This window comes from Dendrobates tinctorius, unplaced genomic scaffold (assembly GCF_039654945.1).
Source record: "Dendrobates tinctorius isolate UK_male_01 unplaced genomic scaffold, ASM3965494v1 ptg000158l, whole genome shotgun sequence".
Lineage (NCBI taxonomy): Eukaryota > Metazoa > Chordata > Amphibia > Anura > Dendrobatidae > Dendrobates > Dendrobates tinctorius.
The window spans coordinates 21,589,548-21,606,601 of record NW_027361825.1 but is presented as its reverse complement, the minus strand read 5'-3'; the positions used below and the strand labels follow the sequence as shown (position 1 = coordinate 21,606,601).

At 46.8% G+C, this 17,054-nt stretch overlaps 1 protein-coding gene across 1 annotated transcript in view; it reads right to left on the bottom strand.

Annotated features, from left to right (window-relative positions):
* The window catches only part of LOC141051929 (galectin-4-like), a 42,769-nt gene that overhangs the window by 9,075 nt on the left and 16,640 nt on the right, over positions 1 to 17,054 (bottom strand). The window contains exons 2-7 of the mRNA XM_073549064.1: positions 16,940 to 17,028; positions 6,403 to 6,607; positions 6,070 to 6,204; positions 3,063 to 3,098; positions 2,755 to 2,784; positions 2,562 to 2,650 (exon numbers count right to left, since the gene is read on the bottom strand). Of these exons, the coding sequence (XP_073405165.1) occupies positions 2,562 to 2,650; positions 2,755 to 2,784; positions 3,063 to 3,098; positions 6,070 to 6,204; positions 6,403 to 6,607; positions 16,940 to 17,028 (584 nt within the window). The remainder of the gene's footprint in view (positions 1 to 2,561; positions 2,651 to 2,754; positions 2,785 to 3,062; positions 3,099 to 6,069; positions 6,205 to 6,402; positions 6,608 to 16,939; positions 17,029 to 17,054) is intronic.

The window sequence follows — 17,054 nt, the reverse complement described above, 5'->3', positions numbered from 1 at the left end:
CCATATCTATCTCTATATCTATCTTTCTATCTAACACTATATCTCTATATCTATCTCTATATCTCATTATCTATCAATCTCTATCTCTCTCTCTTTATCTATCTATCTATTGATCTATCCATCTATCTATCTATTATCTCTATTATCTATATCTATCTATCCATCTATCTAGCTATCTCTATCTATCTCTATATCTCTCTATATCTATCTTTCTAACTCTATATCTATCTATCTCTATACAGATCTCTATATCTAGCTATTATCTCTATATCTATCTTTCTATATCTATCTGTCTCTATATCTATCTATCTATCTCTATATCTATTATCTCTATATCTATCTATCTCTATATATCTCTATATCTATTTTTATTTATAGCCATCTATCTATATATATTTATCTCTATATCTATCTATATATGTCTATATTATTATTATTATTATTATTATATCTGTATATCTCTATCTATTATCTATCTCTATCTATTATCTTTCTCTATCTATATATCTATCTCTATATCTTTCTATCTATAGCTATCTATCTCTATATCTATCTATCTATCTATCCATTATCTATTTTCTATCTATCTCTATATCTATCTACCTATCGATCTATCTATATTTCTTTCTATATCTATCTTTATATCTATCTCTATGAATCTTTCTATCTATATCTATCCATTATCTACTTTCTATCCATTATCTACTATCTATCTCTATATCTATCTATTTCTACATCTATCTTTCTATCTATTTCTATCTAACTCTATATCTATATATCTATATAGCATTATACCCTATGAGGGGGTGCATTATTCCCTATGAGGGGGCAGCATTATACCCTATGAGGAGGCAGCATTATACCCTATGAGGAGGCAGCATTATACCCTATGAGGAGGGCAGCATTATTCCCTATGAGGGGATGCATTATTCCCTATGAGGGGGGCAGTATTATACCCTATGAGGGGGGGCAGTATTATACCCTATGAGGGGGGCAGCATTATACCCTATGAGGGGGCAGCATTATTCCCTATGAGGGGATGCATTATTCCCTATGAGGGGGGCAGTATTATACCCTATGAGGAGGCAGCATTATACCCTATGAGGGGGTGCATTATTCCCTATGAGGGGGGCAGTATTATACCCTATGAGGGGGGCAGTATTATACCCTATGAGGGGGTACATTATACCCTATGAGGGGATGCATTATTCCCTATGAGGGGGGCAGTATTATACCCTATGAGGAGGCAGTATTATACCCTATGAGGGGGCAGCATTATTCCCTATGAGGGGGGCAGTATTATACCCTATGAGGGGGCAGCATTATACCCTATGAGGGGGCAGCGTTATACCCTATGAGGGGGGCAGTATTATACCCTATGAGGAGGCAGCATTATACCCTATGAGGGGGTGCATTATTCCCTATGAGGGGGGCAGTATTATACCCTATGAGGGGGCAGCATTATACCCTATGAGGAGGCAGCATTATACCCTATGAGGAGGGCAGCATTATTCCCTATGAGGGGGTGCATTATACCCTATGAGGGGGTGCATTATACCCTATGAGGGGGGCAGTATTATACCCTATGAGGGGGGCAGTATTATATTCTATGAGATGGCTGCATTATATTCTATGAGATGGCTGCATTATACTATGTGAGGGGGCTGCTTTATATTCTATGAGGGGCTATGAGGGGGCTACCCCAACTCCTGCTACATAATTAAGACATGTACAACCTTATATTATACCCAGATATTAGCGTGTTTTACCGCATAATTGGTGGTCTGGTATTTAACTCTATGCAGCTACATAGTGGGCCCCAAGAATGATTTTCTCTGGTGGGCCCAAGGTGTTCCAGTCCGACGCTGGCCGTGACACACTGTGGAGATAACCCCGAGTTCAGGTCTGTAACCTCTAATTGCTGCATCTACCTCCTTCTGTAAAATACCAAAAGACACTGTCCAGTGCTCTTAAAGCTCCAGACCCCAATCACATCTCAGCATCTAAGTGTGAACTGTAATTGCCATGGACTACCCATGAGAGACTGTTCCTTATTTGTTCCAAGTTATAATTCCCGTTCCTGCTGAAGTAAAGCAACTGTTATCCCCGAGACCAGTGTGTGTCATAATTCCTTTGGCTGTGGACATCGTGTGGGGGTGGATAGCAGGGAACGTTCGGCCTGGTCATTACAATGGGACTCACACTCCATACAAACTCATGATATTGAGGGTAGAAGAGACGACATGGGTCCCTCCACTCCATACAGACTTATGGTAATGAGTGGAGAACGAAGGACATGAGACCCCCGGCTACATACAAACTCATGTTGATAAAGGGGACCAGAGGACATGGGAACCCAAGCTCCATACAAACTTATGGTAATGAGGGGAGAACAGAGGAATGGGACCCCGGCTCCATATAAACTAATGTAGATAAGGGGGAACAGAGGACATGGGACCCTTTGCTCCATACCAAATCATAATGTTAAGGTGGAACAGAGGACTCCCGCTTACAATACACTCGTCTACTAGAGAAGGTCTTTATGGGACTTTGCTCCTCACCTTTTAGCTTTAGATTTCACAACTCCCTTCACAACCACGGTGCGTTTTGGGATCATTCCACCTCTGATGTTTGCCGAAAATGGAACTAGCTGTAAATAACATGAAGATAATTTCAGTGTGGAGAATCCTACTGACCTCCTACAATGAGGTGGACACGGGTTAATCATGATGACAGGAAGAAGTGGACACTTACTGCATTTACGTACGCAGGTCCCAACATCGGCTGCATGAAAGTAAGAGGAGACGGTGAGACTCAGGTAACCAGCTTTCTTCTATAAACTACTTCACTATCCACACGTTGGATTAGTATATACCTGTACATTTATTGCATTTTTCCTGCTTCTAAAAGCAAATCCCATAATAAGTAACTCTAATGATAGGTTTCTTAAAAAGGACAAACCCTTATTTTATTTTTTTTTTTGCTATTCATCCCTCCCATTGAACCATGAGTTACTCATAACACTGCTAATAAATATCACCGCTTCCCCTAGTTATACCCACCAGGAGATCGGACTGTGCTCCGGACATCACAAGACCCTGAAATAGATATAAAATAGTATACTATATAAACGAGTGAACTCAGAGAAACAGTCACTGGTCACACATGTGCCATCAGGAATATCCCCTTTCCTAACACAGAGTCACAACAAGTAGCTCAGTACTTGAGGTCCCGCTGATGGAACCGCGGGCAGTCACCCACTGACACAGGGAAAAGCAGCCAACCACTAAATAGTATCTATAACTTGCCATAGATATGTTTATTTTTATTTGGTGTAAATGCTGCTGTTCTCCTGGATCCAACGTTACTCTTCTTTTCTTCCTGCTCCTCTCCGTTCCCGAGATATGTCCGTTAGTGATGAGCGAATATGCTGAGATAAGGCGTAATCCGAGCATGCTCGTGTGCTAACCGGATGTCTTTGGCATCAGTACTGGCGTCACCACCCAGAACACCCAGGCAAGTGCTGAGGCCCTGAGCAAGCGAGGGGCCCCCTCGCCATCGGAGACATTGGCATGCTACGGGGCACGTAAGTCAGGTGGGGCCCAGTGACAATGCCTCCTATCATGCATTAAATTGTTTGTAATACCACCCTCTGTTCTTCCGCAGCTCCGGTCTCTTCTGTGTCTTCTGATTCTATGACCTCTCAGGGCAGAGGGCGCAATTACGTAATTACAGCGCGTCCTCTGCGCTGAACAATGCAGAGTGTCAGAAGACACTGAGTTGAGCAGAGCTGCAGCCAGCAAGGAATGAGGAGAGGTGAGTATTTTATTATATATTTTTTGTATGGAGCATTATATGGGGCTCATTATACTGTATAGAGCAATATATGGGGCCCATTATACTGTATGGAGCATTCATTATATGGGGCCCATTATTGTGTATGGAACATTATATGGGGCCCACTATTCTGTATGGAGCATTATATGGAGCCCATTCTGTATGAAGCAATATATGGGGCTCGTTATACTGTATGGGGCCCATTATACTGTATGGCGCATTATGAGGGGCCCATTATACTGTATGGAGCATTATAGGGGGCCCATTCTGTATGGAAGATTATATGGGGCATTGGGGCCCATTCTGTATAGATTATATGAGGCCCATTATTCTGTATGGAGCATTATATGGGGCCCATTATAGTGTATGGGTCCATAATACTGGGTGGCACAGTGGCTCAGTTCAAATCCCACTAAGTTTGAATGTTCTCTGGTTTCCTCCCACATTCCAAAGACATACTGATAAGCAATTTAGATTGTGAGCCCCATCGAGGACAGCGCCAATAATGTCTGTAAAGCGCTGTGGAATTAATGTCGCTATATAAATGAGTAAAATAAATAATACTGTATGGTGGACTTTGTGGTGCCCACAATACTGAATGGAGGACTATGTGGTGCCCACAATACTGTATGGAGGACTATGCGGTGCCCACAATACTGTATGGAGGAGTATGCGGTGCCCACAATACTGTATGGAGGATTATGTAGTACCCATAATACTGTATAGAGGACTATGTGGTGCCCATAATACTGTATGGAGGACTGTATGTCTGCAGTCACTCTGTGTGCTGTGCGCTGCGCAGATATTATATTGATGTCATGTAATGTAAGTGAAATCTTTGGCATTGAACTATACGTATATTTCTTATCTGTGCATCATAAATCATGGTATGTGTTAAAGGGGCCCACTGAGACTTTTTCGCCAAGGGGTCCACGAAAACCTGTTCGGTGTGCTCGGAAAATATGTTAGAGTCCCCGCGGCTGCATGTTTGGGGCTGTTCAACAGTTACAGCACATGAAGGGATTTCCTGATATTAATCCATGAGACATGCAGCTGCGGGGACTCGAACATGTTATTTGAGCACGCCGAAGACACTCGGTTAGCACCTGAGCATGCTCAGATAACACCTTACCCGAGCGCATTCGCTCATCGCTATTGCCGTGTTTTCTCTGTATTTAAATCCAGTCTTTTTGTGGGTGTCTACTTGATGACAACCCCCACATGGCTGACAAGACTAGAGTTCTAAACAAAGAAAAGAAGCCCATATCTTATGAACAGAAAGGCGCAGGAAGAAAAGAAAAACATTGCCGGATTTAATGCTGTAAGAGGGAGGAAAAAAAACCTCTGCATCGTTGCTGTTTGGTCATCAGTCACACCTCCCGCAAAAAAAAAGTCATAGATCCCTAAAATGGTATAATTAAAAATGACAGCTTATCACCCCCCAAAAAATGGGCAAAAATAAAAAACTGGTCTATTAAAATAGCAACATAAACCAAAAATAAGTTCTACTTTTTTTTTTTTTACCATTTAACAAAAACAAACAAACACTTTACTCTATAAGTTTGGTATTGCTATAAGGCATGTTCACACATTCAGTGTTTGGTCAGTATTTTACATCAGTATTTGTAAGCCAAAACCAGGAGAGGAACAATCAGAGGAAAAGTATCACCACTTCTGTATTTAACACCCACTCCTGTTTTTTCTTACAAATACTGTTATAAAATACTGACCAAATACTGAATGTGGCCTTATTGTGAGGCATACCCTTACTCTACCCTCCCCTTCACAGCACTTCTGGGACCACCACTGATCCCATTTCTGGCAAAGAAGTGGACATGTTTCATTAAGTATTTATACCCCTATGTGGTCAGAGATTGGGGCAGGGACTGAGCTCCTGTGGCCGTGAACTTATACCATCTCCAAAATAGGGGGGGGGGTGAGGATAGAACTTGCGGTATAGTCCTGATGCTGCTCCAGAAACAGATTGGAGGAAAGTTTTATTGAAACAAAGCGTTTCAGAGTTGATCTAACTCCATCATCAGGTACCTGAAGAAGGAGTTAAATGAACTCTGAAACGCGTTGTTTCAATCAAACTTTCCAAAAAGGTGAGCAGTGCGCATCTAGTTACCGAACACTCAGATGATCCACACAAGGAGCGCTATTCTTTTCTATTTTTCTTACTATCTCCATGATAACACCAGAGTTATGGGCAATTGTTACCGTAATTCTTACCCCCTTCACACCAGGTCCACTGCCTATAATGGTGAGTTCTTGTACTGTAATGTCTCCCAACACCTGGAGCCAGTTCACTCTTTCCAGAGGAATTCGATGTCCAAATTCAAAGAAAGGAGCACCGTTTGCAAACACCTGCATAGGGGGAAGATAATTGAGGTTACCAAATTCCAGTTACAATGGTGCTCGATTTTAATACACGTACCAATCTCGTCTCATAGGCGTCGTCATAGAAATTGAATGCCAAAATATGGCCAAAAGTTCTGGGTCACCTACACATGACACCTATAGGCGCGCAATGCCGCTCTACCATAGTGCCTGTGTCAATCTTACCTGATAGTTGTTTCTTGTAATCTCAAACATGATGAAGAAGACTTTTCCGGACTTGAAAGGCATTTCTTTCTTCATATCCTCTTTATCCCAAACCTCACCTTGTTTTGAGTTAAAGATCACCCGGTCACGACCATCATATCGAGCGTTCAGGTGGAGGGCAATGTCTGATGTCTCCTCCTGTCCACAGGCGAAGTTGATGGTAAACCTTGACAAATCAAAAAGAGAATAGCAAGGAATTAATACAATATTATAGTCTAAAAAAATAGGAAGCGGTAAAATATGGAGCCGCTCCTCCATCTCTGATGAGCTACCGGCGCAGTTGTGTAATGCATAATGTCATGTTGCCATGTGTTCCTACTACATGATTGCCTGGCTGGAACTGAGGGTCTGGCCTTGATTATGGCCATTCACTAGGACCATCACTCCTCTTCAGGACAAGAGCAAGAATGACAGGTGTTGACTGATGGGAGATCTGTTGAAATATTGATCTGCCAGGTTCCATTCTGTTGGCTGTTGCAGAACAGTGAAAAACAACAGATTTGCCTCCCATCAATGGAAATCCAGACCAAAGCCCCATACACATTAGGCTAACGTTGGGCAAGCCAACTGATATCAAAGGGTTTGACCAACAGCCCAATGTGTATGGGGCCCTTGACATATTATGTCAGGGGGAGGAACCGCCATGTTGAACTGTGGACTGCCGATCCTTTGGTTCTCTAAGGCTGTGCGCGCACGTTGCGGATTTGCTTATGGAAATTTCTGCTCGGATTCTGCATCTCTTGGCAGAGAAACACAGTATAAATTCCACAGGTTTTTTGTGCGAATTTTGTGCGTTTTTGAAGCGGTTTTTCGCTGAATACCATAGAACATCTGTGGAGAGATCTAAAAATGGCAGTTTGGAGAAGGTACCCTTCAAATATCAGGGGCCTGGAGCAGTTTGCCAAAGAAGAATGGTCTAAAATTCCAGCAGAGCATTGTAAGAAACTCATTGATGGTTACCGGAAGCGGTTGGTCGCAGTTATTTTGGCTAAAGGTAGTGCAACCAAGTATTAGGCTGAGGGTGCCAATACTTTTGTCTGGCCCATTTTTTGAGTTTTGTGTGAAATGATCAATGTTTTGCTTTTTGCTTCATTCTCTTTTGTGTTTTTTCAATTAAGACAAATTAAATGAAGATAATAATACCAAAGAATTTGTGTTTGCAATCATTTTCAGAAAGAAACTGAGTATTATCTGACAGAATTGCAGGGGTGTCAATACTTTTGGCCACAACTGTACCAAGACCGAGGTTTAGTAATGAACAGGTGTCAGCTAGATACCCTCATTAACAAAATGGTACATAAAGTGTTCCTGCATAATTTTCATAACCAGCAGAGGGAAAGCCAACAGCTCAGGGCTGATGTTATATTTCTGGGAAGGAGGCAATAGCCATAAAGGTTCCCAGGCTATTAATATCAGCTCACAGATGTTTGCTTAGCCTTTACTGGCTAGTTGACAGGAAAACCCCAGAAAAAAATTAACATGAGGTCCCTGTATAAAATCGAACCAGCAAAAGTTAGGCAGACAGCTGCGGGCTGATATGAATAGCCTGGGAAGGGGCCAGCTCTCAGTCACCCCAGAAGTGGTGCATCTCCTAGATGTGCCAATTCTGGCACTTAGCCTTGCTCTTCCCACTTGCCCTGTAGTGGTGTAAAGTAGGATTCATATTTGTGGAGTTGATGTCACCTTTGTATTGTCAAGTGACATCAAGCCCACAGGTTAGTAATGGAGAGGCGTCTATAAGACACCTATCCATTACAATTCTATAGTTATATGGTAAATAAACACACAGCCAGAATAAAGACTCCTTTATTGAATCTTAATTAACCATACTTTCTGAACGCTTATTCTCCGAACCCCTCGTCTCCTACAAACAATCAAAAAATAATAAGCCAACATATAATACTATCCTGTCCGACGTAGTACATTTAATACAGCATTTCCCATGGCGATCTCACGTGTAGAACAGTCACATCGTGTATCACTGCGCTGCCGTGAGACTTCACTGTAGTTCATTAGCTCCGGTGCTCTCACTTACGGCACTACTGCTGTGTGAGAACTTTCCCATGCAGCGGTGTTGTAAATGAGAGCACAGGAGCTGATCAGCTGATGTACTCTGGTGAACTCTCATGGTGGCTCAGAGATACACTGCGGGGGCAATTACTTCTTGTCAGTGTATCGCCAGGTGACATCGACGTGGGACATTCGGTATTAAATGGACTACGGTGAACAGGGAGTATATGTTGGTTTATTATTTTTGATTGCTTGCAGGAGACGCTGGCATCGGGGATTAGGTGTTCGGTGAGTATGTATATTGGATGTGATTATGTCAGTTTTTTTATTTTTTTTATTTTTTATAATTGAACTCAGGCATCGGATGATGAGACTATTCTTCCATCATTGGCTCTTGCTGTCTCTTTTATATGTGACAGCAGACATAGCTGGATGGGAGTAGAAGTCCCATCAGATGACGCCTAAGTACAATCACTATGGGCTGTTCATCGCATGGATACACACACACACAGACACGCACATATTCTCTGCTCACACATTCTCCGCCCACACACTCTTCCTCCTTCTGACATCATTTCCTTTGACAATTCCGCAGCGTTTTTGACAGCAAATCCGCAAATCTTTTTACACCTGTGTTTTTGCTGCAGATTTGACTGACTCAATGGAAATCAATGGGTGAAAAACGCTGCAGATCCGCAAAAAGAATTGACATGCTGCTGAAAATAAAACGCTGCAAATAAGGTGTTTGGGGCTGGTGAACCGCACCAAATAATATAGAAGGTATTTAGGTGCGTTTGCAGCCCGGGGTTCACCCTACAGAGATGGTAACTGCTTCTCGTTAATGGCTGACGCTATATGGCGGTATAATAAATGAACACACGTGGGTTAACGTCACCAGGTATGTACGAGGCGGACTCTGTTGCTTCACAGAGCCGCACTACCGCTGAATAAAAATGCCGAAGCCTGTTAAGCTCACAGAGCTCGGCGAAGTGAGCGCTGGTGTAAAGTCATACGACTTTGCCCCAGGACACAGGGTCGGAGTCCATCTAGACTCACCAGCACTCAGGGCCGTAGCTGCGGTGCCAGGGGGGACTAAGTAAGGAAATACCGCACTAAAGTACATGCAGTGCCGCACTGACGGATGCCACTAACCAGCCTAGACGTAGGACTGGAAAGTGCACTTTAATACAACAGAAGTGCACACGGCGCCGCTCTGACAGGCGCTGCAGTAAATGCGGTACCAATGTGCCTTGTGCTGGATGGCACATTATGGCGCTAAGTCAGGTGCTGACTTGGAAGCACTGTGGCACAAGGCAATGCCACTGGTAGGTGCTGACTAACTACAGTTCCCTATTACATGCGTATCTAAGGTAGGGGAGTCATAATGACTCAGTCACCAGTCTCATGCATCCATCATCACTCACACTCATAGTAACAAAAGTCTACACTAGTGCATGGCCGAGCGGCCATGCGACTCCTTTATAGCGGTGTCCTTCCGGGACCTTCCCAGTGGACCAATCCGAGCAGGAACAGGACCTGCGCATGTGACCTCTGACCTCTAATGAGAGGTCATCCCATGGGCATGCTCAGTAAGCAAAAGACAGGACTTAGTCCTAGAAGCCTCTGCTTGCTGCTGACTCAAGCATGATATAGCAGAGCCAGAAGGAGCAACCAGACACCTAGCATCAGCCTGGGCAAGATGCCGGGACAGATGTCTCTGCTGAGCAGGAATCTCTGCGGCCACAAAGGAATGGGAGACTGCAAAGGACATGGCTTGAGATTCCCCCTGTGCAGTGGGGGAAACTCGACATCTAACATTACCCTCCCCTCCTAGGGCCCCTTAGCCTCGCTATGCTCAAAGGCCACAATGAGCAGGGAGCACGAATATTCTCCACAGGTTCCAAGGTCCTATCCTCTGGGCCATGACCCTTCCAGTCCACTAGATAATATTTTTTGCCCTGTACCACCTTACACCCCACGATGGCGTTCACCTCGTACTCGTCCGAGGACAAGCATGATGTCCCGATAGATGACACCGAAAACTGGGACATGTGAACGGGCTTAAGGAGGGACAGGTGGAAGGTGTCAGTGATACCCAGGTGTAGAGGAAGGGCCAGACGGTAGACCACAGGGTTAACCTGCTCAAGGACCTTGAAGGGACCAATAAATCGAGGCGCAAACTTAATATAAGGCTGCGGGTTGAGCCCACTAAGAGCGGAGAGCCAGGAGCAAAGGTGGGAGCAGGGCGCTGGTGTGCGTCAGCGAAGGACCTTATTCTCTCCTTGGAGGCCCAGATGGCATCCTGAGTGCAGTCCCAAATGTCACGTGCCTCCACCGCCCAGTCTGCCACCCTAGAGTCGGTGGATGACACGTGCATGGGCACAGGAAAGCGCGGATGCTGGCCGTAATTAAGGAGGAATGGGGTCTGACCGGTGGAGTCGGTCACAGCGTTGTTCAAAGCGAATTCCGCCCATGGCAGCAAGGATGCCCAGTCATCCTGCCTGTCCGAGACAAAATGTTGTCGATATGTGACCAGGGTTTGGTTGGCTCACTCTACCAACCCGTTTATCTCGGTATGATAGGCCAAGGAGAGATTTAGCTCAATGCTGAGCAGACTACAGAGCTCTCTCCAGAACCAAGAGGCAAACTGGGGACCCCGGTCGCTGACAGTCTTTTCCGGCATGCCGTGCAGGCGGAAAACGTGTTTAATGAACAACGTTGCCAGGCCCCGTGCAGAAGGTAAAAGTGAGAGAGGTACCAGGTCCACCATCTTGGAGAAATGGTCAGTGACAACCCAAATGACCGTGCTGCCACTGGACTTGGGCAGTCCCACCACGAAGTCCATACCGACCATCTCCCAGGGCCTGTCCGCTACCGGCAAGGGGTAAAGTAGCCCAGTGGGCCGCTGCCAAGGGGACCTATTCTGGGCGCAAGAGACGCACACCCGAATATAGTCCCTGATGTCACGGGCCATATGCGGCTACCAGTACGTCCTCGCCAGAAGCTCAGAGGTCCGTTTTGTCCCGAAATGTCCACCCACCCTGGACGAGTGAGACCAAGAAAGGACCTCAGGTCGCAGATGGGCAAATGTCTTGCCCGGAGGTACTGACTCAAGGGCGACCGGAGCCACGGTCCTCAGGCTCTCGGACGGGATGATCAGCCAAGGCTCCTCCTCCTCCGATGACACCACGGAGCGGGAGAGAGCATAGGCCCGGAAGTTCTCACCGGAGAGTAAATGGAAGGTGAAGTGGAAGCGGGAGAAGAACAAGGACCATCTGGCCTGGTGAGAATTTAGCCGCTGGGCTGTCTGCAAATACACCAAGTTCTTGTGGTCGGTGAACACCTGGAAAGCGTGGCAAGCCCCTTCCAGGAGGTGTCTCCACTCCGAGAAGGCCAACTTCATCGCTAGCAACTCCCTGTCCCCGATGGAATAATTCATCTCTGCCGGTGTGAAGGTCTTGGAGAAAAAGAAGCATAGGTGCTTCCGACCTTGCGTGTCCTTCTGGAACAGGACCGCTCCAGCACCGATGGAAGAGGCATCCACCTCCAGAATGAAGGGTTTAGCTACATCGGGGCGATGTAGAATGGGAGCGCTAGCAAAATGGGACTTAATGGAGGAGAAGGTCTTGGAGACAGGTTCCGACCACAACTTGGGATTTGCACCCTTCTTGGTGAGTGCCACCAAGGGGGCTACCAAAGTCGAGAAGTGGGGGATGAATTGCGATAATAATTTATGAACCCCATAAAGTGCTGCACCGCTTTGAGAGAATGGGGCTCCTGCCAATCCATCACCGCCTGTAGCTTGGCAGGCTCCATGGCCAGTCCCTCGGCGGAGATGATATAGCCCAGGAAAGGCAAGGACTCCTGCTCAAACACACACTTCTCCAACTTGGCATAGAGGGAGTTTGCCCATAGGAGGTCGAAAACTTTGCAAACATCTCTCCGGTGAGAGTCAATATTTGGAGAGTAGATGAGGATATCATCCAGATAGACTACAACTGAGGTGGAGAGCATACCCCGGAAGAAGTCGTTCACAAAGTCTTGGAAGACGGCTGGAACCCTTCTTAATGAGCCCGAAGGGCATCACAAGGTATTCATAGTGCCCGTCCCTAGTGTTAAAAGCAGTCTTCCATTCGTCCCCCTCACGGATGTGAATCAGGTTGTAAGCCCTCCGCAGATCAAGTTTAGTAAACACTATCGCTCCCCGTAGCCTATCGAACAGTTCCGATATCAGGGGCAGAGGATACTTATTCTTAACGGTGATAGTGTTAAGACCCCTGTAATCAATGCAGGGAAGTAGTTCTCCATTCTTCTTCTGGACAAAGAAAAGAATCCCGCCCCCGCTGGTGACACCGACTTCCTAATGAATCCCCTTGCCAGATTCTCCCTGATATACTAAGACATGGCCTCTGTCTCCAGGAAAGATAGGGGACAGACTCGACCCCGGGGAGGCTCAGCACCAGGCAAAAGGTCAATAGGACAGTTGTAGGAGCGGTGAGGCGGAAGGGTCTCCACCACCTTCTTGGAGAACACGTCTGCATACTGTCGATAGTATTTGAGGAGAGATCTGTGGGGACTTCAGTGGAGGCAATCAGAACGCATTCCCTCTGACATCTACCCTCACAGGATTTACTCCATCTGAGAATTTTCCCCGAGGACCACTCTATATGGGGAGAGTGATGACGCAGCCAGGGGACCCCTAAGAGGACCTGGTCAATACCCTCGGGCATGACAAGGAGAGATAGCATCTCCTGATGGGAAGGAGACAGCAAGAGTATTAGCGGGGCGGTCTGGTGGGTGATCTGAGAGGGTAGTGTCCCTCCATTCACCACACTGATGGTGACTGGCTGAGGAATTGCGTGCCGTTGGGCGAAGGCAGACAACATGAAATTGCCCTCCGCCTTGGAGTCCACGCAAACCTCCACCGCCAGAGTGGAAGAGCCAAACTCAAGCGTCCCCTCAAACGACAGCTTGGAGGAAAACGTTGCAGTATCTAGTAGGCCTCCTCCAACAGCCACTAGACGCAAGCATTTTCCTGGCCGCTGTGGGCACCTGTTGGCAGGGTGACCAGACTGCCGGCAAATGTGACAGACCACGGGTGCTCGCGCGGACCGGGACCTGGATCCCGTGCGAGAATTCCCCATGGCCCCTTGGAGCTCGGACGCCCGATCAGGAGGTTCCGGAGGTTTAGCAAAACTGGGTGCCAACCTAAACCTCAGCCTACACTGAGACCGCTCTAAGCTTCACTCCGAAAAATGAAGGTCTATGCGGGTGGAGATGGTGATAAGCTCCTTCAGTGTGGCGGGAAGCTCCCTGGTGGCCAGGGCATCCTTTACATGGTCAGCCAGTCCTCTCCAGAACACCAGAACGAAGGTCTTAATCTTACCACTCCAGTTCTGAAGCCTGCGTACGGAACTGGATGGCATAATGGCTGACCAGAGACAAGCCCTGCGATAATGCCAGCAGCTGGAGTGCGGTATCATGGGTGACTCGCTGTCCCAAAAAGACCTGCTTCAGAGTGCCCAAGAACTGTGAGGCACTCTGCACCACATGATCACCACGCTCCCACAGCAGTGTGGCCCACTCCAGAGTCCTGCCCGATAAGAGGGAAATAACGAATCCCACTTTAGCCTGCTCGGAGGGGAATCATGCAGCCAGCAGCTCCAGCTGTATGGTACACTGGCTCACGAAACCCCGACAAGAAGCACTGTCGCCCAAGAACTTCTTGGGCAATGGGAGGTGGGACAAAGTCGAGGCAGGGATGGCAGGCGACACACGGGAGACAGCCTCCGTGGCTGCCTGAACAAGCGACTGCGGTAACATCCACAGCTGAGGCTGAGAGCCGCCAACCTGTCTCCAAGCTGCTGGATGTACCGCTGCGGTCGCTGTTCGTCCGCCAATACTAGCCAGACCCTGGCGCTAGTATAATGTTAGGGGCTGGCGGAACGCACCAAATAATATAGAAGGCATTTAGGTGCGTTCGCAGCCCGGAGTCTGTAGAGATTGTAACTGCTGCTCGGTAATGGCGGACGCTATATGGCGGTATAATAAATGAACACACGCGGGTTAATGTCACCCGGTGTGTATGAGGCGGACTCTGTTGTTTCACAGAGCCGCACTACCACTGAATATAAATGCCGAAGCCTGTTAAGCTCACAGAGCTCGGCGAAGTGAGCGCTGGTGTAAAGTCACACGACTCTGCCCCAGGACACAGGGTCGGAGTCCCTCAAGACTCACCAGCACTCGGCTCCGCAGCTGCGGTGCCAGGGAGGACTTGGTAAGGAAAAACCGCACTAAAGTACAAGCAGTGCCGCACTGGCGTACACCACTAACCAGCCTAGACTTAGGACTGGAAAGCGCACTTGTCACGATCCATTATTGGATCTGTCAGATTCTGGATTCTCTGATATAACCTTTTTTACAACTGTAGTTGGTCTGCTTGTGGGTTTTTGCCCCCGGTGGCCGCTGCTGTTACTACAACTGTACTTGGTCGGCTGCTGGGTTTTTCCCCTTCCGGTGGCCGCTGGTGTTACTACAGTTTTAATTAGTCAGCAGGTGGTAACCTCCCCTCTCCTTCCTATAAAAGGTCATCAGCTGCTGTAACTCTCTGTTGGTAATACTGGTCATTTGCTAACCAACCTTGGTGAAGACTGGACCTACCTGGTGGAGAGGGGGTTCAGCTTATCTGGAGCAGTGGAGTTGCTGCTGGATGCTGATCGGGTGCCTTTCTCTGCTGCTTGAAGCATTGGCAGCAGATAAAGCTAAGTTTGGGTTTTTAGGTGCTTTAACCCTGTGGTGTCTGTTTTATATTCCCTTGTGTGTTATTGGGTGCAGTTCACTTTATTCCCTGTCTCACCTCCTGGGGAGGGGGTTGTGGGTTTAGCTCAGGGCTAAACAGGAGATAGGGACAGATCGGGGACTTGGGCCTCACTACCATCAAGTGTACCCCCAAGTTAGGGAAAGTTAGGGCACCTCCTTAGCCTGAGGGGCAGTTCAGGGGCCCAGGTTCCATGTCTCTTGCTTTCCCCCTACTGCCCCGTGACAGCACTTTAATACAACAGAAGTGCGCACGGCGCCACTCTGACAGGCGCTGCAGTAAATGCGGTACTAATGTGCCTTGTGCTGGATGGCACAATATGGCGCTAAGTGAGGTGCTGACCTGGAAGCACCGTGGCGCAAGGCAATGCCACTGGTAGGTGCTGACTAACTACAGTTCCCTATTACATGCGTATCCAAGGGAGGGGAGTCATAATGAGTCAGTCACCAGTCTCATGCATCCATCATCACTCACACTCATAGAAACAAGAGTCTATACTAGCGCCTGGCCAAGCGGCCATGCGACTCCTTTATAGCGGCGTCCTTCCGGGACCTTCCCAGTGGACCAATCCGAGCAGGAATGGGACCTGTGCATGTGACCTCCAACCTCCAGTGAGAGGTCGTCCCACGGGCATGCTCAGTAAGCAAAGCAAAAGACAGGGCTTAGTCCCAGAAGTTTCTGCTTCCTGCTGACTCAAGCCTTGTGTTATAGCAGAGCCAGAAGGGGCAACCAGACGCCTAGCATCAGCCTGGGCAAGACGCCGGGACCGATGTTTCTGCTGAGTAGGAATCTCTGTGGCCACAAAGGAATGGGAGACCGCAGAGCGACATGGCTTGAGATTCCCCCTGTGCAGTGGGGGAAACATGACGCCTAACATAAGGATGGAAATTTCCAGATCATGTGCACAACACTTCAGGATTGTCATTGATTAACCTTGCTTTAGTAATCCTTTGCTTTTTTGGAGCATTTCCGGGCGGAAAAAAACACTGCGGAAACGCAACAAATCCGCATTGCGTGCACATAGCCCAAAGAGATAAGTTGCCACCAGAGACAGCAGCTCTCTCATAGAGAAAACAGGAACACTCAGCAGAGGGAGACCTCCTGCGTATCGGAAAGTAATGCAAAAAAAATTGCTGGCTAAACAAACATTCGGCCAACAACTAATGTGAATGGTGGAGGCTTAAAAGACAGATCTCAACATAGAAGGTTTAGTTATTTTGTCCAAGTAGTATTTATACTAGCATTGTTGTCCAAGACGGCAACTTACACAGCGCACCCATGGATAAGGTCATAGAAAATGGTGTTCTTAAAGAAGACCTGTCACCAGATCAAGAGTGCCTCATTTTGTCTATCATTTTGTTCCCATGTTTCCACTGAGTATTCAGTTTTTCTTTTTTTTTTTTTTTTAAATCCATTATACGGTTCCAGAGATATGAGCTTTTTATTAAGTGCCAATTTTTTTGGTCTTTACCAATAGGGCGTTGCTCTCAGCCTAAAGACATGCCCCAGAGGATCCTGTGAAACACACCCCTTTAGTAAAAACCATAAAAATGAGCACTAAATAAAAAAGTCCCAAATCTCCGTAACTATACGGAGGATTTAAAAAAAAAAAAAAAAAACAAAAAAAAAAAACCACAATAAAAAAAACGCAGATGTATAAATCTGTCTTACCTGTTATATTTACTGGGAAGCGTTGCCTGAATAGTCACAACCATCCCCACACGAAGGCCTCCAGCTATCATTGTGGTATAGGGGACGGGCTGCAACAAATCAAAGAAACAGAATT